The sequence below is a fragment of the Garra rufa genome, chromosome 14 (genome assembly GCF_049309525.1).
Source record: "Garra rufa chromosome 14, GarRuf1.0, whole genome shotgun sequence".
NCBI lineage: Eukaryota > Metazoa > Chordata > Actinopteri > Cypriniformes > Cyprinidae > Garra > Garra rufa.
The window spans coordinates 22,039,136-22,064,735 of NC_133374.1; the positions used below are offsets into that span (position 1 = coordinate 22,039,136).

The 25,600-nt window shown below is 36.4% G+C and overlaps 2 protein-coding genes across 6 annotated transcripts; both read right to left on the reverse strand.

Moving 5' to 3' along the window:
• Positions 1–1,781: 1,781 nt before the first annotated feature.
• nrgnb (neurogranin (protein kinase C substrate, RC3) b) lies at positions 1,782–15,950 on the reverse strand. 5 transcript variants are annotated; one of them, XM_073818030.1, is made up of 6 exons: positions 15,786–15,950; positions 14,357–14,427; positions 14,216–14,262; positions 12,305–13,781; positions 5,308–5,460; positions 1,782–2,542 (listed from the first exon to the last, which is right to left on the reverse strand). In XM_073818030.1, the coding sequence occupies exons 1-6, from the start codon at positions 15,937–15,939 to the stop codon at positions 2,525–2,527; spliced, it is 1,920 nt and encodes a 639-aa protein (XP_073674131.1). In that variant the 5' UTR covers positions 15,940–15,950; the 3' UTR covers positions 1,782–2,524. The 5 variants fall into 5 exon arrangements, with proteins under 5 accessions (XP_073674131.1, XP_073674130.1, XP_073674129.1 ...); XM_073818029.1 differs by having other exon boundaries at positions 1,782–2,545; XM_073818028.1 differs by having other exon boundaries at positions 5,262–5,460.
• Positions 15,951–19,543: 3,593 nt separating this feature from the next.
• Positions 19,544–21,080, reverse strand: LOC141284275 (uncharacterized). Its single transcript, XM_073817281.1, has 5 exons — positions 20,826–21,080; positions 20,604–20,736; positions 20,478–20,521; positions 19,917–20,029; positions 19,544–19,799 (listed from the first exon to the last, which is right to left on the reverse strand). Exons 1-5 carry the CDS (start codon positions 21,046–21,048, stop codon positions 19,659–19,661), a joined length of 654 nt encoding a protein of 217 aa, XP_073673382.1. The 5' UTR covers positions 21,049–21,080; the 3' UTR covers positions 19,544–19,658.
• Between the last annotated feature and the right edge of the window lie 4,520 nt (positions 21,081–25,600).

Sequence of the window (25,600 nt, forward strand, 5' to 3'; positions counted from 1 at the left end):
CTGGATTTCTCTCTATATAATGGATATGTATGGCGCCCCGAAGTTTGAACTTCCGAAATGCAGCTTAAATGCAGCTTCAAAAGGCTCTAAATGATCCCAGCCGAGGAAGAAGCATCTTATCTGGTGAAACGAATGGATATTTTCAAAACAAATCGACAGTTTATATACTTTTTAACCTCAAATGCTCATCTTGTCTCGTTTCTGCGATGCGCATGCGTAGTCTGTGATCCGGGTCAATACAGTTAGGGTATGTCGAAAAACTCCCATCTCGTTTTTTTCCCTAACTTCAAAATCGCACTACATCGCTGCAAAAGTACCGACACAGTGTTTACAAAGTAAACATACAAAGAAGCTCAAATGCCCTTTACAAAAAAAGGTAAAACAGCATTGTAGGACGATTTTGACTTTGAAGACATAAACGAAATGGGAGTTTTTCGACATACCCTAACTGTATTGGCCCGGATCACAGACTACGCATGCGCATGGCAGAGATGAGACAAGACGAGCATTTGAAGTTAAAAAGTATATAAATTGTCAATTTGTTTTGAAAATAACTGATCGTTTCACCAGATAAGATGCTTCTTCCTCGACTGGGATCATTTAGAGCCTTCTGAAGCTGCATTTTGGAAGTTCAAACTCTGGGCACCATAGAAATCCACTATGTGAAGAAAAATCCTAAAATGTTTTCCTCGAAAGACAAATTCTTTACAACTAAAGAAAGAAAGACATGAACATCTTGGATGACAAGGGGGTGAGTACATTATGTGTAAATCAATTGTAGTCTTTGCGAAGGGTCATTAGTTACTGTTGCTATGTCCGACAAACAATGCCGCTGTCACACTACACATTCTCATGCAGTGAAACAAAAATCGTGGAACAAAGAGGAAACTGACAACACATTGACAGACAAGACAAAGCAGGGCTTTTTTTGGCTTTCAAATGTTGTCATTTTTAAAAGCAATTCAAAAAATAAATACTATTTCGTGGCTCTTTAATGTGTCAAGACAGATCACTGTAGTGCCACAGTTCAAACCAGATTATCTGAATCGATTATCTCTTTCTTTTTTAATTGTCACACCACAAAATAAACATGAACAGAAGAAGGTATCTTGTTTAAACCGTGGAATGACGTCAATAAACACCATTTTTCAAGTCCACTAATGGTAATCTACTCTCCTGTCTGGTTTGTTTGTCGGACAATATGGCAGATTCGCCATTATGATTGGTCAGATTGCCTGTCAATCAAACTCCCTGCGAAGAGTCAAGAGAGTTCTTTGTCGCCATGTCAGTTTCCTCTTTGCTCCGCAATGTATTTTTCACTGCGTGAGAACATGATGTGTGGTGTGAGAGTGCAATAGCTTGTCGAACGAGGGGTCATATTATAAATGATGTTCTCAAACCACAATTTCTTTGAGATTTCTTTCATTGTAGCTCTACCACATGCACATTCATTAGAAAATCTACACACTAGAACAGATTTTATAAGAGTTAATGCTATTATAGGACTAAATGCTGTTTTGACAGGCAATAGTGAGTAGAGCGCAGGGCATGTGGCAATTTGACCTTGATAAATGACTGTCCAGGTCTCATTAGCACAGCCTTCCAGCTGTGAGCCCTCCAGTGAGAAGCTCCAGCAGGACTAATGAGACTGATGTGTAGGTTAATATTTCAATTTCTGCTGCATATATATATATATATAACTGCCTGTTTGTTATTGGACTCCTTCAAAAGACTAATGATCACCCCCTGACTGCACAAAATCATTTTCGAAGTAGGCAACAGACATTTCTGAGTTTTTATTTGCTTTTCAACTGATACAGAGCTTGATGCTGATATCAACATGCAAGGTGATCTTGGCTATCACTCATTAACTCAATGTCTATATTTCTATTGATACGCACTACCTTAAGTGTCAATAATTTTACAAAGTAAACAGAATGAAATAAATTATAGTCAATCTTGCCATGCCATATGCTGCTTTGGAAGCTCTGATTTCATTTTTAACATATTACAAGTAGCAAACCAAACAAATCAATCAATCAACACAATTATAAACAACTCATAACATTCGTATTTTGTGAACAATAAACAAATTTCACTTTATCATCTTATTGTGATAGTGGCTACATGGTCAAATCAAGGCAATCATAAACATACTACCACAGGAAAGGAATACCAAGCAACGAAAATGAGAAAACTCAATCATGATGCATTAAGTCTACTTGAGTGTCTGATTGAAGAAGCCTGTGTTAAATTCTATGCCATCTGTTTTTTTTCCGACTTATACAAATATCAGATACAGTATACAGATGCCTTTTGTAGGATGCAAAAGCATGCTGGAGCAGATATTCACCCGGACTGGATAAGAAGCAGAAAATAGAGAAAGAGTTCACACACCAGATGACATATCCAGCCTAATTTTACTACTTTTTTGGACACAAAAAAATCCCTGGAGAAAGCGTCCTATAAGCCGTCCACCTTGAGAAGGGTCTTCACTGCTCTGGTCCAGATGTGGCATCTGTCTCTACTCCGTCTGTTCCCCCTGCTTGCAAAATGCAGACGATTTTTAGATTTACTGTACTTCGGTTTGGCAACAAACAGCTATGAAGTGACAAGGCGATGATGTAAAATCACCCACTGCAAAACTGATTTTCGTACTATTTTTGGTTTGTTTTCGAGTTACAAATATATAAAAATTCATTAAAAAATATTTGAAAGAATATCCAGAAGGTATATCTGTCAATAGGGTATGTAAAATAAACTCAGTTCTAAGGGACAACTGTATAAAACAATAAAAACTTTTTATTGCTTCAAATAAAAGAAACATTAACTGAAATAATAGATTAAAGCTAATTTTTGTTGAAGTACTAAAATAACAACAACTCAAACAAAACCCAATAACTAAAATGTAATAAAAACTACACAGACATATTTATAATATATATAAAACTGACAAAAACACAAACAGTTATTACTTTAAATAATTTAAATAAAAACTGAAATATAATAATAAATGTAATTCAATATAATACAATAATAAAATACCAGTCAAAAGTTTTTGAACGGTAAGATTTTTAATGTTATTTAAAGAAGTCTCTTCTGCTCACCAAGCCTGCATTTATTTGATCCAAAGTTTCACCAAAAACAGTAACATTTAAAAATATATTTTTACTATTTAAAACTGTTTTCTATTTGTATATATTTTAAGATGTAATTTATTCCTGTGATCAAAGCTATATTTTTAGCATCATTACTCCACTATCACATGATTCTTCAGAAATCGCATAAATCCAATATGCTGATTTACTAAAAAATAAATAATAATTACAATTATTATTATAATTATTAATTATTTTATTATTATCAATATTTAAAACAGCGCAATACATTTGTTTCAGAATTCTTTGATGAATAGAAAGATCCAAAGATCAGCATTTATCTGAAATTAAAAAAAAAGCTTTTGTAACATCATACACTATACCATTCTAAAGCTTAGTCAATATAAATCAGTATAATTGTTTGGAAAAGAAATGACAGAAATAATACTTTTATTTAGCAAGGATGCTTTAAATTGATCAAAAATGATGATAAAAACATTAATAATGTTACAAAAGATTTCTTTTTTTCAGATAAATGCTGTTCTTCTGAACTTTCTATTCATGAAAGAAACCTGAAAAAATATCTACTCAGCTGTTTTCAACATAATATTAATAAATGTTTTTTTTTGCAGCAAATCAGAATATTAGAACGATTTCTGAAGGATCATGTGACTGGAGTAATGATGCTAAAAACTCAGCTTTAAAATCACAGGAATAAATTACATTTTAAAATATATTCAAATAGAAAATGGTTATTTTAAATAATAAAAATAAAAAAAATTTAATATTTCTTTCATAAAACAAAACTTAATATCTTAAGTCCTTGATATAAGAATGTTGAGATATTAGTACTAGAACAAGACAAAAATAATGAGTAAGAAAATAGTATACTGCAGTGCTTTATAGCTACATTGGCATTCTTCACATAATATACTGTATGCGACAGAACATTACTTATTGATTGATTTTGCCAGAGTCGATCTTAGACAATCTTTTATTTTTGTCCGAGTAAAACGGAGCACAGCCTCGTTTCAGCGATGCAGATGCACCTGAGGATAAAAATAACACTTCCATACATAAAATGCTTAGCAACCGAGAACTGGGTTGATGTTGCTTGGGAAAGGCCTAAATTCGGCACATGGGTGGGGTAGAGTGGAGCAGCACAGCACAGCTGAAGGAGAGATATTTGGGCCTGGGCTGGAGGTTGAAAGGGCACCTTGTTTCTCATTGCTTGCCCCACTTTCCACATCGAATGACCAGATCCGCTTGGTTCGTCCTCAAAGGACGACACCGATAAAGGTAGTTCAAATGGAAGCTTTGGTGTGAGAACATTAACGTAACGAATGACCTATTTGTTGCTTCACAGTAGAATCTCCAGGGATCAACCGCTCGAGAACCATTTGCATATTACTGAGTTGGGGGAAAGAGTTTCTCCAGCTTCTTCAGAAGCAATTTCGTGGAGAGCAAAACACCTCACCCGAAAGAAAATTGAAAGGGTTGGGATAAATCTGCGAGAGGCTTTAATATTGAGTCCTGGAATTGTGGAGGCTTAAACCACCCACGAAAGAAATTAAATTTGAGAGATCTGTGTCTCAACAAACTGAGATATTAGAGACTACAGCGTGACTCTGTGGACTCCATTGTCTGTCTATAAATTGGTAAATGGCCTTTGCAATCTTTTAACAATCAGGGAAAATGATAGATGGGCTCATTAATAATTACTTAATTAAGAAAATAATTATCCAAACCACTCAGAGAGTAATTAAAAAGCACTCTTGAGCATGTCTTATTATGTTTACTCGGTATAAAGATATGACTCATTAAACACAATTGATGGATTTTTCATTTTGTTTCATTTTGGAGTTCTTTTGTGGCTCATCTTCTATAATGGCACAATATTTCCTGCTTTTTTAAATTTTCTCTAAATTTCCTCTAAATCTTCACACAGTAGAGGAAAAAAGCAAACCAACATGCTCTTGAACTCTCATTAAAGTTCAAAGCTCTAGTTGTTTACTTCAGATCTCAAAGCCAAATTCTGTGAGAGTTTTTAAATGTCTTGCCAAACTAAATTGGATCAGAATAGCGGGCGGCCTCTGCACCATGTGGGATGGGTGTTGAGTCTAGCTCTTGTATTGACTATGACTACCGGGGACAGTGACTGACCTGAGTCCCCTTGGCTCCCGTTGAGGGCCTCACCACTGCTGCTCACCTCCTCATTGGGCTTGTCACCGGGCTTCATCTTCTTCCGGGTCATATGACCACGAAAGCCGGCCTGGATTTTGGCGGCCGCCTTATTGGCCTCTGGGTCATCCAGTGGAATGTCCATGATGTCCTCTTCCTCTTGTGGCTGGTTGCATTCCTCCTGAATGATGGAAAATAATTGACATATTTAGCAAAACAGACACTAGATGTATTTTGTATTGATTTCACTCTTGCTTAGAATGATTCAGACTATCCTCTAAGATCTTATATACCACCAAAGTGGGTTTAGCATGATGGATCTCCTGCCCATTTAAGCCTTGCAATGAATCATTATCAATCAGCTCCACAAAGTCTTTCCAACTGAATGCTCCTCTTTCTCCATCTCCAAGGTTTTTGCAGCAATTCCATAGAAGAACCAATTTGGGTTCCCAAAAGAACCCTTCAGTGAACAGTTCTAAAAAGAACCAATTTTCTGAAAAACATTCTAAAAATCCAAAGAAACTTTTGTGAAATGGAAAGGTTCCATAGATGTTAAAAGTTCTTCAAGGAACCACAAAGAACCTTTAAAGGTTTAAAGGTCCACTGAAGTGCTTTGAAACATGCAGCATTATTCTATGTGTTGACGTAATTTCAACTGAAACAGGAAGACAGGGTGGGTGTCACGAATTGAGTCGTCCTGTCATCATAAACTCTTGCACTACACATCATGGACTTCATTCCCCACAAGCCACTGCACTAATCACTGCATTCACCTGCTCCTTGTTTCTCACTGCACTGATTACCGCTCACACCTGCACCTCATTTCTAGGACTGCATTTAAGCCACTCTCACACTCAGCTTCTTCGCGAAGTCTTGTATTGCCCCGGCTGCATTTCTGAGCGTTTCTTCCCGTGTTTGTTTTCCCGTGTTTGATTCCTGGACTCCCTCCCGTGTTTGATTCTCGCTGCCAGCCCCGACCTTTCTGCCTGTGTTTTGACTACGATTTCTGCCTGCCCCTGTGTGTTTGTTTTGTTTTGTCTTATCTAATAAATGCTGCAAATGGATCCGCTCGTCTCCGACCGTCCATGTGACAGTGGGACATATCCAGCAGCTCTGCCCACTTTTTTAAACAGCCAATAGTAATTCGTTTATATCATAGCTTGGGCCAGAGCCATTGAGCTTGGTAAAGCCGCATTTGACAGTGTATGAATTTCATCCACATCGCTATAAAATATACCATTCTGTGTAGAATTTAAATTGGTCCGGTACGTTTTGTGGTCTTTGCCGAAGAACATTGTGAAACTAGACTTCTTTCAACCCAATGGAAAGCATATTTACACTGTCTGAATCGCTCCCTATCCCCTATATAGTGCACAATGTGCCATTCACTCTACAGAAAATACTAATTCTGGAAACAAGTGACCCATTTCAGCCGCAGCTTCAGCGTCTATTTATAGTATAGTGGGCGGGATGCGTCGGATTCTGGAGAACATTTGATTGGACAGAAAGTTTGATGAGAAGCTGAAGTGCAGGGTGAAGTCATCAAAATCATTGATCCATATTGGCGGAAGTTAGAGACTGTAAATTTTGAATGTGTATATCTAGTAAATATGAATGTTGTCATTGTTTTGCCACACACTAGCTTATAGATAACCTTAAGGATAACATATTTAATCTACAAGCCCAAAAACTTCCATTTTGATTTCACAGGGACTTCAAGAGTGTAAACTAGGTAAATCTATTACCTACCTAACAAAGACAAAATGAACTGACGCAACTATCCGGATGCTACAAGACCAACTGTGACCAGCTTCCTGCACTCTGTGGAGCATGTTAGCACACATCATCAAGCAGTGTGTGTGGTGGGATGTGATGTTATTTGTCTCATTAAGTCTTCCTGAAGCTGTGAAACCACATGCTTTCTCCCACCACAACAACTTAGCATATGTAAAATGGCTCAGCAGAGGCTGGTTGGCGGTCTTTAAACTGCTTGTGTGAGGGTGATGTGCAGAAGTCCATTGTAAGACCCTGGCAGGAGCGTGTCCACCCACTTTTGAACTAAGAATCAGCTTCTTTTCATATTAACCAAGCCGTTTGCCAACATGCTCATATGTGGCCACAGGCAGAGGCGTATCACAATCCCCCTAAAAATAAGCATCTGCTCATTTTACTGCTGCCTCTGAGGCTTAGCGTATGCTTACCCATGGATCACCTCACCTAATGAAACTGCGCAGTCACAAGCCTTTCCTATGTCTAAATCAGTCCATTTAAATGATACATACATCTCTTTGCATATGCGTAACAAACAGCAAGCAGAAATGATTGGGGTACAAGCACAAGGACCTATTCATATTCATATTAATATAGTTTAGTGACAATTAGCCATTAATGGCCGCTGAAAGCTGATTGACTTTTTAAATATGCAAATGTCCTCATAAATGTGGAATACCAAAGTAAAAATCTAGATACATTTACCAAAATTATTTAAAATTGCTTATCCATTTAGAGATCATAGCCACACCCTGCACACTTTATTGGCTTTAGGTGGGCCATGTTTAAAGGTGCAGTGTGTACATTTTAGTGGCATCTAGTAGTGAGGTTGAGAATTGCACAGAGAGAAGCTATGGTGGCCGACACAGGACAAAGATGACAAAGTTTTCGCTTTCAAACGGTATTTTGAAATGAAAATGATCCTCATCTACACTGCGTTTCAGAAACGATCTCCGTCCACACTACGCAACTGAAAACGCATGTCACATGACCATTCATAATAAGCATGATGTTATTGTTTTTACACTGTCACTGTACACAGCCACACCATAATTTTTAAAATTTACATTTTGCTCCATTTACACTAAAATGCAACCCCAGAGTTTTCAAACTAAAACAGGGTCTGCAGCGTTTTCGGAAGTCTCCGTTTTCTAGGGTTGAAAACTCGGATGTAGTGTAAATGACAGCTGTAACCATAGCAAAAGTTATGTGTTTAAAATGAAACCACACTAGTGTAAACGTAGCCTTAGTAAACCTATATGTTATTGCGAATATTATTCCTAGCAGGCACACAACGTCAAAAGAAATTGATATTTGGTTACATTTTGTTTGCGACGTTGGGTGACCAAAAAATTAATGTCAATTTAACGTCTAATATCAACATTAATTTGATGTCCAATACCGACATCAACTGACATTGATGTTTTATTGATTTTAGGTTGTGTAACCAGAATCCAAAGTTGTCAACATCAAATGGACATTAAATGCTGACGTCAACTCGATTTTCATTCTCAACCCAAATGTAACGTCCGTCTGGTGCAAAATAGCGAGTTCCATGTATAGTAAGGTGTATGTGGTGTATGTAGATAGAAATTGCTCATTCTAAGGCAATAAAAACATAATGGTTCATTATGTAAGGTCTTTATACACCTCTGAAAACATAGTTGTGTATATTATATTGCATTTCTGTTAATAGATTCTCCTAAATATTACACACTGCACCTTTAATAGAAAGTTATTAATTAACATAGTTTAATAAATAAATAAATATTTTTGCTGTGCATAGCGCCACCAAGTGTCCACCTTATTTATTATTAATTCGCTAATTTTCATTTGCTAAATAGCTGCACTCAGTGCTACTGCCGCTACCTGTTGCTATTTTTACTGCAACACAACTCTGAGAATAAAAAAACTGATATGATGCCACATTATGCGGCTTTTGGTTGTAATTTTCAGTCGAAGGGCAACAAGAGAAGTGATGTAAGTCTAAGTGATGTATGTCCTAGCGATAAGAAAAGGAGCAAAGAATGGGAAGATGCCTGTGGATGAATAAAACTTCCTAAAGACCTGCGTCTTTGTTCTCTCCACTTCAGCCTTGATGCCTTTGAGGCTTTTAGTAGACCACAGCTACTGAAAGAGCTTACAAACGGCAGAGACAAGAAAAGCTAGATGCCGTCCTGGCAGGATGTAAACATGTCGACGCTTGTCATGATGTCGCAGCCACTGAAGGAGTTTCTCAGCGCAGATTTCACTCGATATCCGGGGGCGTTTGGACTCCTTTTGAGAAAATTGATGGTACGACATTTGATTTAAGCCTACGCTTATATCCATCGCCACCTGTAAGTTCTTTCAGTTGCTGTGGTCATCGTATCAGTATTTTATTTTCAGTGTTATGTATTTCGAATTGTGTTGCCGTAAAAATAGCAGCAGATAGCACCAGTAGCTCAGCAAGTGCAACCATTTCACGTCATAATGGCGCCGCCCATAGTCCAAAATATGTGTAAAACCATGTGATTTTTTAAAATAACGTAAATCTTTAATTTTTTACTAAATATTTCAGTAAGAGACATTATTTATGTTAGATTAAGCCATACATGTCACAATACCCAGGGTTTCCTTTAGGTTTCTACTATTTACAGTTTGTAGACTGTATATTGTAATAATCCTATTCATATTTATAATATGTTAATATTAATAATACAAACAAATAAATCAACTGTATAAAGCTTACTGGCAAATTCAGGCAAACAGTTAAACAGTGTGAAATAATGACGACCACAAAACACGCATCTCAAGACATAAAGCCATAAATAGCATTTATGGCTTTATGTCTACATTTACAACACGTTTTTTACCGCTGACAAAAAGTTTCGAAATACAAAAATAATTCAAGTGCATTTTTTCTAGTTCCTAAACAAGTGAAGAAAAAGTTAAAGCATGTTTTAGTATACTATCAAACCGCATCAATTTAATTTAATATATTTATTAATTCTATACTTTTAACAAAACAGCGATTAAAGTGGTCTGTATACTTACGATATGACAATCCATGACGCGCAATTACAGACGTTTATAAACGTGATCTCGTCTTTTGAAAGTGCAACAGACCGTAAACCTCCTCACAGGGCAAACTGCCTTGGACGAATACGCCTCTCCTCCAACTATCCTTATAATTCAGAGTCTTAGGGTGGGAGGACACAGAGAGAGAGAGCGCGCGCGCGAGAGAGGGAGATAGAGAGAAAGCGCGCGAACATCATCACTCTGACGCTGCCACTCACAGCACAGGTATTTAATCGTTGCAAATATTTTGTCGTTTTTGACGTTTACACTGCCATTATTCTCATTTTCCTGACACCTGTTACCATATGGTCAAAGATACTTGATGTTCAGTGGAGAGAATAGTTAAAAAGAGACACACCATGGTCCAAACCAATTATATAACGTGACTTTAAATATTCACAGTCCAAAATATTCACATCATAAGCTACGAAAATACTAGAAGCAGCTCCCCACATCTCAGTCAGTCCCACACAGTCCGTGCCTCCTCCACCCTGTGGCAATATACTGTAGAGTAAGACAAACAGACAGTAAATCCATTGCCCTTTATTTCTCTGGAACACGGCTGCATCTCCTGCCTCCTACCCTACCAAGATTAAAGAGAGGAGATGCAGCTCTGTGCTGTAATGGTATCAGTTCTCTTTTCTTGGCATCTGCTGGAGGTGTAAGGCTGGGAGCTAATGAAGTCGGTTCACAGAGCAGCGAAGTGTTAAAACACTGAGTTTCCAAGAAGAAGATGAGGTGACTTTACAGTCGTGCCAGAGATTGATGATAGCCATGAATATTGTTCCTGAAAATAGCACTTATACGATTCCCTTGCTCCTCCTACAGCATATAAAGTCATTGGACAAGAGTTGATATAGGTCAGGTTAGATGACCTACATTGGAGCGAGAAGATGAGAGCTTTGCTTTAGTGTGTGTGTGTCTCTAATTAACCCCTACAGAACTTGAAACACTATATTGGACCGAGGGTTAAATAAAATGAAGCATGCTAATAGAGTACATATTCTGTTTCTTTGGAAATATCACACAACTCTAGAAATCTAGATCAGTTTCTCCCTCAGATAAATGGTTGGTAAAATGTTTCCATGGAAACACCACCAAATCGGTCTCATTCGAACCCTTTTAAAGAAGCATATGGATATTCTTCTGACCTCTTGGTTAAAGATCTAAACCTTTTTTAATATCTCTTTATGACATGTTACAATTTCTTTTGGATTTATGCATGGTGTTTATATGATATAGGTTGTATAGTTCTTTTTTTGACCCTCTTGCAGTCTTGCACTCACCAGCTGGACTATTTCAGGACATCTTCAATCACTGTTCTCCAGAGAGGTACAGAGCCATACTGTTGATCTGACAAGTCCTTGAAGATTTTATTTTTACTTACTGACTTGGGACAGTAAGAGGAATAGTCTGGATCTAAGTTAAAGATGGGGGTAGGGGTGCTCGGTCGTGGCAAAAATCACAATCACGATTGTTTTGTTCAGTACTGACATCACGATTATTGAACACGATTACTCATAGATTTTGGAAACATCTTGCATTTATTGAACTTTAAAAAATTTTTTTTGAGGTTGAACTTCCTTGAACTTATACTACAAGAGAAAAACAAATGTAAAAAAAAGTACAAATAATAAAAATAAATACTATGAGTGTGTGGTGCAAACTGCTGTCCAAAAAAAACACATTTAAAAAGCATTTAAGTATTAAAATCTTAGATGTTTACTAAGATCCTTCTTTTATCTATTGAAACCCACAATAACCCAAACATAACAGTCACGACCGAAACATGTCGTCAAAGTTTCGGTAGTGATAAAAGGGAATGTATAACAAATTTGGGGTGGGGACAAATATTCCAAAACTTTCTGAAAATACAATCTAAGAATTAACTGCACAATTTTTCAAGACGTTTCCAACTCTGACTTTAAACCAGTTCTGTAGAATGGCCCATATACACATTTAAAAATATATATACTGCTCAAAAAAATAAAGGGAACACTTAAACAACACAATGTACAACAAAGTGTTCCCTTTATTTTTTTGAGCAGTATATATATATATACCATGGGAACCATGGGAGGCCAAAATCGTAATTTAAAATAAAATTTGATTATTCGCAACTCTTACTTTTAATACAAATATCATACCAAATGGAAAGTGGCTGAAAAAAAGAAAAAGAAACAAAAATCCCTTACCTTTGATTCACCGCTGTCAGGATTCTCCTGGTTCTCACTTTCAAGTATTGATTCCTGGCTTTTATCCCTTTGCTCCTCCAACTGATCCTCTTGATCTGCTTCATTCTCAGTGTTTTCAATCTGTTCTTGTAACTCTGTGGGATGTTCTTCACCGATAACCTCTGTTTCTCCCTCTAAAGGCCTGGGATCAACTTCTTCAGCTTCAGAAGGCAAGATATTTTCATTTGGTTCAGTATCATCCTCCTCATCTTCAGTTTTTACCATATTTTGCTGAGGCATGTTTAAAATATCCAGATCCATCTCTTCAGCATCTGAGCCATCACTGTCAAGATCACTCCCTTCATTTACGTTCTCTGTGTTTAGATCTTTCTCAGAAGCATCCATTACATCACTGTTTAAAATCTCATTGCTTATCATGTCTACTGTGACTTCTGTTTCACTGTCTTTCAGTTGGGAAACTAGCTTTGGGGTTTCCTCCTTCATTTCATCCGTAATTTTAGAGGTGTTCTGTTCATCAGTGCTGTTCTCAGCTTCATGCTCACCTGTATGAGTAGAGCACTGATGGTGAACTTCATCTAGAACATCTATGACTTCACTTTTACTGTCATACATTTCATCACTGTAGTTAATGTATGCATCCTTCATTTCCATCAGTGATCTACTATTGATATCAGATGTGGAATCAGCTGCATCTTCTACAAAGTCATTGGTACTGCTGTACTCATGATTGGTCTCATCTTGGTTTTCATGGTCTGGTAAGTCATTATTTTCTTCAATATGTTCCTCTGATTCCTGTTCTGCTTCAACTGCATTTTCAGTTACCTCTTTTTCAGTAGTACTTTCTTCAGTAGGTTCCTCTGATTCCTGTTCTTCTTCAACTGGATCAGTGTCTTCTAAAAAATGATCAGCCATTTCTAAAACTCCCTGTTCAGCATCTTCAGTATGGTCATCATAATCATCATCAGACATTTCATTTGCTTGTTTGCCAACATCTTGCTCAATGTGTGAAGGGGTTTCAACAAAAGATTCATCTTGTGATTCAAACTGTTCTTCATTTAATTTTGGGCTTTCCATGTCTTTGTTCTCAGTAGATGCAGACGGGTGGTTTATCTCTTCAGCACATACATCCACATTTGCGAGACCATCGAAGGAAGACAAAGGTGTAGGCTCAAGTTCTGATCTGCAGATATCAATATCTACAGCTGCTTTTGCAACCTCATCATCCTTCAGTACCTCTGATGTTTGTTCTGGAATCCCGCTGGGGTCTTTTAGCTCTTGAGCACATATATCAACATCTGCAGTTCCCACATTGGGAGTATCTACAGCAGGTTCATGTTCTCTCTCACCAGATTCCTCATCGAGCTTCTTATCTAATTCATATTCTTGCTTTACTTCTGTATTATTAGCGTTGAGGTCTTTTAATGGGGAGCTTAAAGTTTCATTGTTTTCCAAAGTTTCAGAACGGCCAGCGTTGTTTCTGAAAATTGACATGTAAGAAGGCAAAGATGATTTTTTGTGCAACAGTGATTGACAATGTACATAAATAAAAGCACAAACACGTACAACAGGAGTAATAAATTAATCCTAATGTACAACCTAGATGCTTATCTGTGCTCTGACACTACAATCAATCCTCTAAAAGCCGCCCTCCGCTTGATCAAATGATCGAAGCCCTGCCTCAAAAAACAGAGAGCCTCCCGCCACGCTTCATCCTGCTAAAATGTTTTCTAAAACTGCTGCACTGCAAGAACATACAGCCAGAATCATACCAAAACTACAGGCAATCCTATGAGTCATTTTCAGTTTTATTGTCTACATTTTCATCTGAAATCTCATACTGCTTCACTTTCTCTCATTTGGAAAGTGTTAGGAGGAGTGAAAGAGTAAAATTACACTTTCTCAGTCACAGACCTTGTATTTATCTTAGGTGAAATGTGGTTTCCTTGTATTGCTGTGCCCTGTTTTGAAAAGAACAAACAACACATGCATGTTAGAAGAAACTGTTGTATAATCTGAAGTATTTTCTCATTTGTTAATGAAGTTTTTAGATACCTTAAATGAGTGATTATTGTAAAACCTGTCTTCCAACTTTGCACCCCACTCTGCTGGGTCTAGGCCACTTTCTGAAACAGAACATACATTCATTTGTACTTTCACATTATTTTTAAATATGCAGTTGAGATCAAACGTTTACATACACCTTGCAGAATTTGCAAAATGTTAATTATTTTACCAAAATAAGAGGGATTATACAAAATGCATGTTATTTTTTATTTAGTACTTACCTGAATAAGATATTTCACATAAAAGATGTTTCCATAAAGTGCACAAGAGAAAATAATAGTTGAATTTATAAAAATCAACCCATTCAAAAGTTTAAACACTTGATTCTTGATACTGTGTTGTTACCTGAATGATCCACAGCTGTGTTTTTTTGTTTAGTGGTAGTTGTTTATGAGTCCCTTGTTTGTCCTAAAACGTTAAACTGCATGCTGTTCTTCAGAAAAATCCTTTAGGCCCCACAAGTTCTTTGGTTTTTCTGCATTTTTGTGTATTTGAACCCTTACCAACAATGACTGTATGATTTTGGACAACTGAGGGACTCAAATGCAACTATTACAGAAGGTTCAAATGCTCACTAATGCTTCAGAAGGAAAAATTATGCATTAAGAGCCAGGGGTGTAAACTTTTGACCGGAATGAGGATGTTTACATTTTTCTTATTTTGCCTAAATATCATTTAGTACTGCCTTTAGAAGCTACAGAAGATACTTAGATGTTTCCTAGAAGACAAAATGAGTCAAATTTACCCTGATATTCAAATTCAAAAAGTTTTCACCTCCTGGCTTAATGTTTCATGTTTCCTTCTGAAGCATCAGTGAGTGTTTGAACCTTCTGAAATAGTTGTATGAGTCCCTCAGTTGACCTCAGCGTGAAAAGATGGACCTCAATACAGTCATTGTTGGAAAGGGTTCAAATACACAAAAATGCTGACAAACTAAAGAATTTGTGGAACCTGAAAAATTATTTTAAAGAACAGCAGGCACTCTTTTCAGGTGGATTATTCAGGTAACAACACAGTATTAAGAATCAAGCGTATGTAAACTTTTGAACAGAGTCATTTTTATAAATTCAACTATTATTTTGTCTTGTGGACTGTATGTAAACGTCTTTCATGTGAAATATCTCATTCAGGTCAATACTAAATAAAAATCAACATGCATTTTGTATGATCCCTCTTATTTTGGTCAAATAATTAACATTTTGCAGATTCTACAAGGTGTATGTGATACACATACACATAATGTACTTTTGACCTCAACTGTAGTTGATCATTAGTTCTGCAATCAAAATAAATTTTGCCTTGGCTTGGACAAAGGCATATACTATATTAAGCAAATCATGACTGACTCATATGCGAGTAACTCAAATGTCATTAAAAACGTTTAAACATCAGGATGAAAGGAAAGCATCTCAGTCACCTTCTCTGGCTTTAAGAAGCTTTGTGAAGTAGAGAGCAGCAAAAGTGGGGATGTCCTCAGGCTGGTCTCTCAACACCTCTTTAGCAAGACCCTCCAATAAATTTCCAAAACCTCTGGGGATCCGCAGGTTTGTGTTGGAAAAGGGAACAGACATCTTCTACAGCCCCTCAGGTCTGAGTTTAATAAGGGAAAAGACACGTTCATTAAATTTTAATGGTGTTGCAGGATAATGTGTTCCACGTAATTAGAAAAATAATTTACTATAATGATTTTCTCATTAGGATGTCTAGCTTTACTGCGTGATATACACAGTGACATTGACATGTTCTGCTAAAAACTGTCTTTTTCTCTATAAAATTTAAGACATATAACACTTGTGCAAACCCATACTTTCCTGTTTGTTATATCGGTAATCAATATATATTTAATCATTTTGTCAGATGTACTGGTGTGATATTTCTTACCTTTCAGAACGAGTTGAATGTTGTCAACCGTTGCTATGCAACCAGCATGTGGTCTCAACTACCGAAAGCGGAGAGGGTCAAAACGTGTAGGATTCAGGTAGCTGTAGGTATTGTCATGTTCAGAAGGCAAACCATCAGGATACACCAGTATTTTGTGTATTTACACACGCAATATAAAATGGTAGGTAGTGTTTTGCTAGTATCTTTTTTCTACTGTATTTGGTCTCTCACAGGGAGGGTAATTTCAGAAGGTCTGGGGAGATTTTATTTATTGCCAATGTCACATATTACAAAAAGTTCAAATCTGGTGATTTTGGTAGCATCTTTTATATAGAAATGCTGAGTATTCTGTCGCATTAAGCTGATTTAACGTACAAGTTTAATTTCATATTCCCAGAACACACGCCAAAAAATGCTGCCATAATACAATCCCATAACTTTTTAAGACGTCATTAACTAGACTTGTTTTACTCAGGTTTTACCATTATTCAATGTCACTGATAAATCCTTGACGATCGAGATTGCCGTTTAACGACCCTGAGAAACATGTTCGCTCACAATGTTTCTGCTTTCATGTTTTCTGTCAACTCTTTGTAATTCGGCAATTCCCGATTCGCAAATCAACCGGTCAAGCGTTCTAAATTCACGATTCTGAATTCTGAATCATTCTAATAGTTCTCACGCATGAGACGCATGAGACGTTAGGCTCTGTTTAAAATAGTAGTAGTTTATTATAAAACACAAACTTGACCCTGAACCACAAAAAGTCATAAGGGTATTTTTTTTTATTGAGATGTATACATCATTTCAAAGCTGAATAAATACTGATGTATGGTTTGTTAGGATATAACAATATTTGGCTGAGATACAACTATTTGAAAATCTGGAATCTGAAGGTGCAAAAAATTAAAAAAAAAAAAAAAACTTTAAAGTTGTCCAAATGAAGTTCTTAGCAATGCATATTACTAATATTAATATAAGATATATAAGATATATTTATGGTAGGAAATTTACAAAATATCTTCATGGAACATGACCTTTACTTAAAGGAGTAGTTCACTTTCAGAACAAAAATTTACAGATAATGTACTCACCCCCCTGTCATCCAAGATGTTCATGTCTTTCTTTCTTTGGTCGTAATGAAATGATGTTTTTTGAGGAAAACATTTCAGGAATTCTCTCCATATAATGGACTTCTATGGTGCCCCCGAGTTTGAACTTCCAAAATGGAGTTTAAATGCAGCTTCAAAAGGCTCTAAATGATCCCAGCCGAGGAAGAAATGTCTTATCTAGCGAAACAATCGGTTATTTTCGATTCAATCTTTTTTTATTTTTAATCTCTACAGAGAGTACACACAGAGCTAGACAAAACGAGCATTTGAGGTTAAAAAGTATATAAATTGTAATTTTTCTTAGAAAATAACCGATCATTTTGCTAGATAAGACTCTTCTTTCCTCGGCTGTGATCGTTTAGAGCCCTTTGAAGTTGCATTTTGGAAGTTCAAATTCGGGGGCTCCATAGAAGTCCATTATATGGAGAGAAATCCTGAAATGTTTTCCTCAAAAAACATAATTTCCTAAAGACTGAAGAAGACATGAACATCTTGGATGACAAGGGGGTGAGTACATTTTCTGAAAGTGAACTACTCCTTTATTATCCTAATGATTTTTGGCATAGAAGAAAAATGTATAATTTTGACCCATACAATGTATTTTTGGCTATTGCCAACTTAATACTGGTCCAGGGTCACAAATAACTAAAAGAAAGCTGGATTAAGTGGATATTTTCCAAAAATCTATTAAAACCATGCCTGCAAATACAATTGTGTTGTTTGTCAATGATACAGTTCAAGACCTGCATGTGCAGCAAATGTAAAGCCAGTTTTACCAGCGGTATCAAAACACTAACAGTATACAAAAGGTATTATAAATAGCATAACCTTTTAGATTACAAAGCTTGCTAAATGTGTCAAGTGTGAACAAATTGAAGGGAATTTCTATCCTTTTATTAGTACTATTTCCCTGCAATAATTAAACAAACAGGCTCTATAGGTTGGTTTGGGCATGTTCCCCCTTAAAGGGTTAGTTCACTTTCAGAATAAAAACAATCTCATAATTTACTCACCCCCGTGTCATCCAAGATGTTTATGTCTTTCTTTCTTCAGTCGAAGGTTTTTGATATATATAAGTTTTTATGAAATATTTCTCCATATAGTGGACTTCAATCAGCGGGTTAAAGGTCCAAGTTGCAGCTTCAAAGGGCTCTACATGATCCCAGCCAAGGAATAAGGGTCTTATCTAGCGAAATGATCAGTCATTTTCTAAAAGAAATAAAAATGTACATACTTTTAACCATAGATATATATACGTAGATACCCCATTGGACCGCTCCAAGCACGTAGATGCGTCCGCCATATTGCAGCGGTCCACTTGACGTCATTCACCATACTGTAGGTTTGCAGACCAACGGCTGTACAGGACTGTGATATTTCGAATATTCAGTGATTACTATGGTGATTTACATAGATCTATGGGTGAATGGCGTCAAGTGGACTGCTGCAAAATGGCGGACGGCTTACGTATAAAGGCCCATAGAAACAGTCGCTAATGAGGCATCTACGTATATATATCTATGCTTTTAACCACAAATGCTGGTCTTGCACTAACTCTGGGATGCACATGTATGACCTCACACATGGAAAGGTAATGCTTGGATAGTTCTTCATCTGTGTACTCCAGTTCAAAAAGATAGGGTAGGTGAAAAACCATCTTATTTTCTCCTTCAACTTCAAAATCATCTGACATTGTTGTTTTACCTTTTTTTGCACATCGCTTTGTAATCACTATACAGGTACTTCTGCCTATGTCTTGCGTGACCTTTCCAATGGGATAACGTAATGTGTGAAGTCATGGACACAGAGCAAAGTATATCAATTTGTATTTTTTTTTATTTTTTAGGAAATGTCTGATCGTTTCGCTATATAAGACTCGTATTCCTCGGCTGGGATTGTGTAGAGCCCTTTGAAGCTGCAGTTTTGACCTTCAACCCGTTGGCTCCCACTGAAGTCCACTATATGGAAAAAATACACAGTTGTGTAATTAAACTTTAGACTTATACTATAAATTACTTAAACCATTCTTTTAATTTATACAGACCTTCCCGGTCAAAAAGAGCAAAGCAGCCGACACAATAAAATGTTTTTATGAGCTGTAAAGCGAATGTAATGCAGTAATTATTTCCTTCAAAACTATAAAAGCAACACACACACACACACACACAAGTCCACACATGCATTTAAAGTTTTGCTGTTTTTTAATTGCAGACAAAAGAAATTAGGCAGACAGCTATTCACGATTTTTACATTTTGCCTTATGTTTTTTTAATCAGATGTACGGCTTTTTGAAGTAACTAACTAAGAGCTTCACAGGAGTAGGTAATTACAGCATATTCAGACGTTGTACTTAATTTCCTAGTGACCTCTTTTGAATGAATGTGCAGTCTGTCAGCTGATGCGTGCAGTAGTCCTGCTCTGGCCTCGTCCCTCCATCTCTGCAAAAAACACATTCGCACTGTCACACATCTGGTCCCATGATTTCAAACAACCCTGTAAAACAAAACGTAAATAATTGTATTTATTTATAATATTATACTAATATTAATTCTCACCGGTCTTTGGGTTTTTGAAGTATAGCTAAAGGTGTCAGATAGATCCGGGTTGCTGGATCCTCTCACGGAGATCACAATGTCAGCATAAGGGACTTCATGATCACTCTGGCTGTCTGGGAAAATTAAAAAATGAATGCTAGTGAATGGTACTGCCAGTCAGATGATTGTATCCAGATACACTATTACTGAAAAGTCTGAGGTAGTTACAATTTTTCAGTGTGAATGAAAGAAGTCTCTTATGCTCACCAGGGTTGCATTAGTATTTTTACAATTTTAAATGTTTTCTATTTGAACATATTTTAAAATGTAATTTATTCCTGTGATGCAAAGCTGTATTTTCAGCAGTTTCAATCATTCTAATTAATATGCTGATTTGCTGCACAAGAACCATTATTATCAATGTTGAAGACAGTTTTGCTGCTTAATATTTTTTTCAGGATTCTCTCAGCATAACAGACTTTTTTCAAAAACATTAAAAATGTTCATTATTTTAAACTTTTAACAGGTAGTGTATATTATTGTATTATTATATTTACAATACATATATAAATTGAGAAAGACCTTGAGCGATTGGCCTTATCACCACAGCATTTCTGGATGCATCCCTAGAAGAGACCAGATACTGCTAATGAACAAGATTTGATATGTTTTGCTGTTCCATAATGATTCATTTTACACACAAATTACCTTTCATGGACTATGTTAGCAGAATCCATGATCTTGCATCCTTTTCTGTAGCACAAATACACCAGATGGGCCGTCAGGATAACTACTGCAGACACTGCAAAAGCTGCAAAGATCTTGGCCCAGGCGAATCCATCTGTATGGCAAAATGCTGACTTGATGATCTTTGTCGTATGTGAATCTGAAAATGGGTTGATGTATCTTTGGAAGTGTAAAAGCACTCACCTGATGTGACGACCTCTATTTCCACAGTGATAGCCTGGTCAGTGCAGGTCCCTTTTGTGTGGCACCTGTATTGTCCGCTGTCCTCTGCTTTGATTTCACTCCACTGCAATATGCTGTTATTTATTTTGGTCAAGGGCAGGGTGCTGTTTTCTCTGACCCACTGCACCTCACAGTGTTTGTTGACAAGGGCAACACAGTGAAGTTGGAGTGAGGATCCTGCCATCACTTCGATGATGGATAATGATGTAAACACTTCTTCCAACTCTGTCTGACCCCTATACAGCTGTACTCTCATAGATGGATCTAGACAACATTCAGAACAATAATACAAACCAATGTTGGCCTTAGAAATACAGTGCCTTTGTGAAAGCATTCATACCCCTTCATTTTTTTCAAGTTTCCACATCAATCTACACTCCATACATCATAATAACAAAGCACAAAACAGCTTTGAAACAACTTTGCACATTTATTAGAAAATAAAAACTGAAATGATTCTATTGTATAAGTATTTATACCCTTTATTTAGCTTAGGAGCATTCATATCGCTTGTAGATGTTACTTTGAGTGGAGTTAACCTGTGGCAATTTCATTTTGAAAAGGCATATCAGAGCAAAAACCAAGCCTTGAGGTCAAAAGAACTGCCTGTAGAGTTTAGAGACACGATTGCATCAAGCCACAGATCTGGGGAAAAGTTCAGAAAAAAAAAAACTGCTGCACTGAAACTTCACAGAAACATGTAGTCTCCAGTATCTATAATGTTACAATAAACATTTTATGCATCCCACAGTCTTGTAAGTCCATTACCTGACCCTTTCTGTAATATTTGTATCATTCGTTTATATTTGTTATTTTTCCCTTCATTTAGTTTCCTTACTTAAAGTTTGAATGTAAATGATACTGTAAATGATCAACATGCCAATAAAGTTTTGATTATGCTATATGACTGTGATTGTTACTGGAATGCAGTTTAAAGATTGAATTTAACATAAATTTTATTTTGTTTCGTCTAATTAGCCTATATATAGAGTATTTCATTGATGAGTGAATTATTCACGTAGTTTCATTTGTAAATCATTTTATCGTCACAGTACATCAAATAAAATAGGCCTACAAGACATTTTTATCCATCGTTCTTTTAACTTTTTTTTCCATATTATTATTATTATTTATGTATATATTATACATTTATTAGTATTTATGCCTGTGTGTGACGAAGCTGTTTTCATTTACAAATGAAACTACGTGAATGATTCATTCCTCAGTGAAACACTAGTATTTAAATAGGCTAGTCTATTAATTAGATGAAACTAAATAAAATATATGTTAAATTCAACCTTTAAACTGCATTCCAGTAAAAATCACAGTCATATGTCGAGCATTTACAGTATCATTTACATACAGTATAGAACGTTAAGTAAAGAGATCGAAATGAAGGGGGAAAACGAATATAAACGAAAATAAATTTTAACCAATAATAATAGGCTAATAATAATAATAACACAAAAAGACGATCAGTTAATAGAAGGATGGATAAAAATGTCTTGTGTAGGCTTATTTTATTTGATATAATTTAGGTAATATTTATTAATGATAAACTTCTTCGAAAGCTATCTACATCGGGCACAGACAGCATTCACATAGACAGCATCCCCTGTTGTTATTATAATTTAATATTGTATTAATTTCCATAATAACTAATAACCCATAAACCCAGGACATAAACCCTCTTTTTAGGTTGTAATGACTCTTTTCTACGGTTATTGGAATGGTTAAAGTTATATTTTATATTTCTACAACATTAAGATTATTAACTTGACTGACTTCCGGAATAGAGGAGGTAACCAATGGCGTTTGAGATTACAATGAAACCAGCAAGTCCCGCCCCACTTCTGGTGTTTGTCAGCGCCGCGCTTCCCTGCGCTGTCGAGTCGGTCGCGTGGCTCGGTCCTTTGGGCCGCGCAGATGAAATGTCAGCGCGGCGAGAGCATTTTAATACAACGCTGTTTCGTCCCACTTTTGGGTTGTTTGGTTTCCCATAATAGCACCTAAAGAACTTTCAGATTGTGAGAAACAAGATTCTCTGCTCTGATGGGCCTCAATTCCAAGCATCATGTTGAGGAAACCAGGCACTGCTCATCACCTGCATAGTAGCATCCCAACAGTAAAGTGTTGTTGGCAAAAGCCTACTCTTGAGGGATTTTTCAGAGTAGAAGGGAAGCTCAACAAAATATAGAAAAAGCCTTAAAATGAAAACGCAGCCAAAGAGCATTCCGAACCTCAGATTGGGCAGAAGGTTCACCTTCTAACAGGACAATGACCCTAAGCGCACAGCAAGAGTGGCTGGAGAAACCTGAAAATGTCTGACAGCCCCCATTCAAGCTTACAGATCTTGAGAGGTGATTGCCAAAGATAATTGCCAAATGCAGATTTGGAAAACTCATATAAAAAAGACTTGAGGCTATAAAGGTGCATCAACAAAGCAATGTAGTTATTTCAGTGTTTTATTTTTAATAAATTGGCACAAATCTGTTTTGTGCTTTGTCATTAAGGTATATGGAGTGTAGATTGATGTGGGAAAAAAAAGTAATTTAAAGCAGTTTATCATGAGGCTGCAACAAATCAAAACGTGAAAAAATTAATACTTTTGCAAAGCACTGTAGTACAGTGAGAAGTGAGAACTATCCTTACAAATCCATAACTTATAGACTTACCAGCTAGTCCTTTAGGAGGTGTTACTTGTTCTTCAGATTCGTCTGTATAAAGCATGATTGCAGAAATGGTAAAAAAAAGTCCTGAGATTAATTAAAGAAATAGTTCACACAAAAATGAACATTTGCTAAAAATGTGTTCACTCTAAGGCCATCCAAGATCTAGATTAGTTTGTTTCTTCATTGGAATAGATTTGAAGAAATTTAACATTACATCTAATGCTACATTTCTCCTCTGCAATGAATGGGTGCCGTCAGAATGATAGTTCAAACAGCTGATAAAAGAATCACAATAATCCACAAGCAATCCACACCACTGCAGTCAATCATTTACCGTCTTGTGAAGTGAAAAGGCCGTATGTTTTTAAGGAAAAATTCATCATTAAGGTATTTTAGTTTCACTTCTGGACAAATTTCCTGTTGTCAAAATCCACTGACTTATTTATGTGAAACTGTTTTAGACTGTTTTTGCTTGCAACTGGTGCTTGATCTGTGCATATTTCTATCCTGATTCAACAATACTGTGGCTAGAGGGCTTTTACCAATATTTTAAAACGTAAAAAAAAATGGATTAAGGGAATTGTTTCTTACAAATGCAACTTTTACTTAACTAGACACTAGACACTAATTGATGGACTGGAGTGTGGATTACTTCTGGATTATTGTGATGTTTTTAACAGAGTGAACTCTCATTCTGACGGCACCTCAGAGGATCCATTAGTGATCAAGTGATATAATGCAAAATCTGTCCAAATCTGTTCTTCACAAAGAAACAAACTCATCTACATCTTGGATGGCCTGAGGGTGACTACATTTTTAGCAAATATTCATTTTTTTAACATTAGAGGTTATTCATTGTTAGCAGTAAACTCAAACACCTCTTACCATGAGCGTGGAGTGTTACCAGAAGCTCTGTTTTACGAGGAATACCCTCACAGTCACTGTCTTCAGAAAAGCAAGAATAGTTATAACGTGTTTGCTCCATGATTAGATGAGGTGTGTACAAGCTCACAGTGCATATATCTTTTAAGTTTGATATTTTTTCATCCCAGTGGCACTGGTTACATGCTGGAGTGTCTTCCCATTTCCAGTAACCACGAGTGAAGCCACTGGAACAGTTGTAGGTACAGTTTAAAGTAAACGGCTGTTGGAGTCTCGCATTCTGAATCTCACGCTTGATTCCAGCACTCACAGCATCTGTAAAGAACCATGCAGTTAACAGCAACCAGAAACTGCACTTATATATTAATGAAGATACTGTTATAAGTATTTACGGAAATATCTAATATTCTATATATAATTTATATTATAATTCATAATAAATAAAAATTATAGATAGTATAGTATAGAATCTCCTTGACATTACCTTGGAATCCTAGTTGTAAAAGTAGCATCACAGGAATCGGAAACATGTTTTGGCATTCATTCAAGATACTTTTTCTTATATCTGCATAAATGATAAACGGTATAAAGCATGAGACAACGGGAAGCTCCTCCCCATGAGGTGGGCTTCGTTTATGAATAGCACCTGCCTCCGGAAAATGTGGTTAACTGAGCTGTTGGAACATTCTAATGCATGACAATTTAAGGAAGTGACAATACATTTGAATGTCAAACAAAAAGCACCGTTCTAACCCACAAGTTATTTACAGATTGTTGTTTTTATCTAATTAACATTTTCCACATATCTAAGTAATTTAAATGGAAATTGCATGAGTGATATTAAAAGTAGTTCCCAGTCTGACTCTTGATAACATCCATGTTAATGAATCAAACTGACTTTGTTTGATTAATTTATAATCAGCCCATTGCTGCAGTAAACTGGATCACATGCATGCTTTGCACTGGAAACTTGGGGTTGGTATAGTTTGCACAGGTGCAGAGGTTTAAAACATCCTGCCATCGCATTACCACAAAACACAGTGTCACTCCCGTCATAATCTACATAATCTATTGTTATGTAACATGTACTGTCTTTGTTTTACATGTGCGTTGTTTTTTATGTATGTTATTTGGTTTTCTAAAGCTTTCTTTGTTTTCAGATGTTAACGATGCGACAGTGCA

Coding starts and splice junctions, on each gene's coding strand:
- nrgnb (XM_073818027.1), bottom strand. CDS start 15,939: ATGTCTGTTCCCTTTTCCAACACAAACCTGCGGATCCCCAGAGGTTTT. Junction 14,428..15,785: donor GCTTCTTAAAGCCAGAGAAG/GTGACTGAGATG, acceptor GTTCTGTTTCAG/AAAGTGGCCTAGACCCAGCA. Junction 14,263..14,356: donor ACAATAATCACTCATTTAAG/GTATCTAAAAAC, acceptor TTTTCAAAACAG/GGCACAGCAATACAAGGAAA.
- LOC141284275 (XM_073817281.1), bottom strand. CDS start 21,048: ATGGCAGGATCCTCACTCCAACTTCACTGTGTTGCCCTTGTCAACAAA. Junction 20,522..20,603: donor GCTAACATAGTCCATGAAAG/GTAATTTGTGTG, acceptor GGTCTCTTCTAG/GGATGCATCCAGAAATGCTG. Junction 19,800..19,916: donor CTTCAAAAACCCAAAGACCG/GTGAGAATTAAT, acceptor TGTTTTTTGCAG/AGATGGAGGGACGAGGCCAG.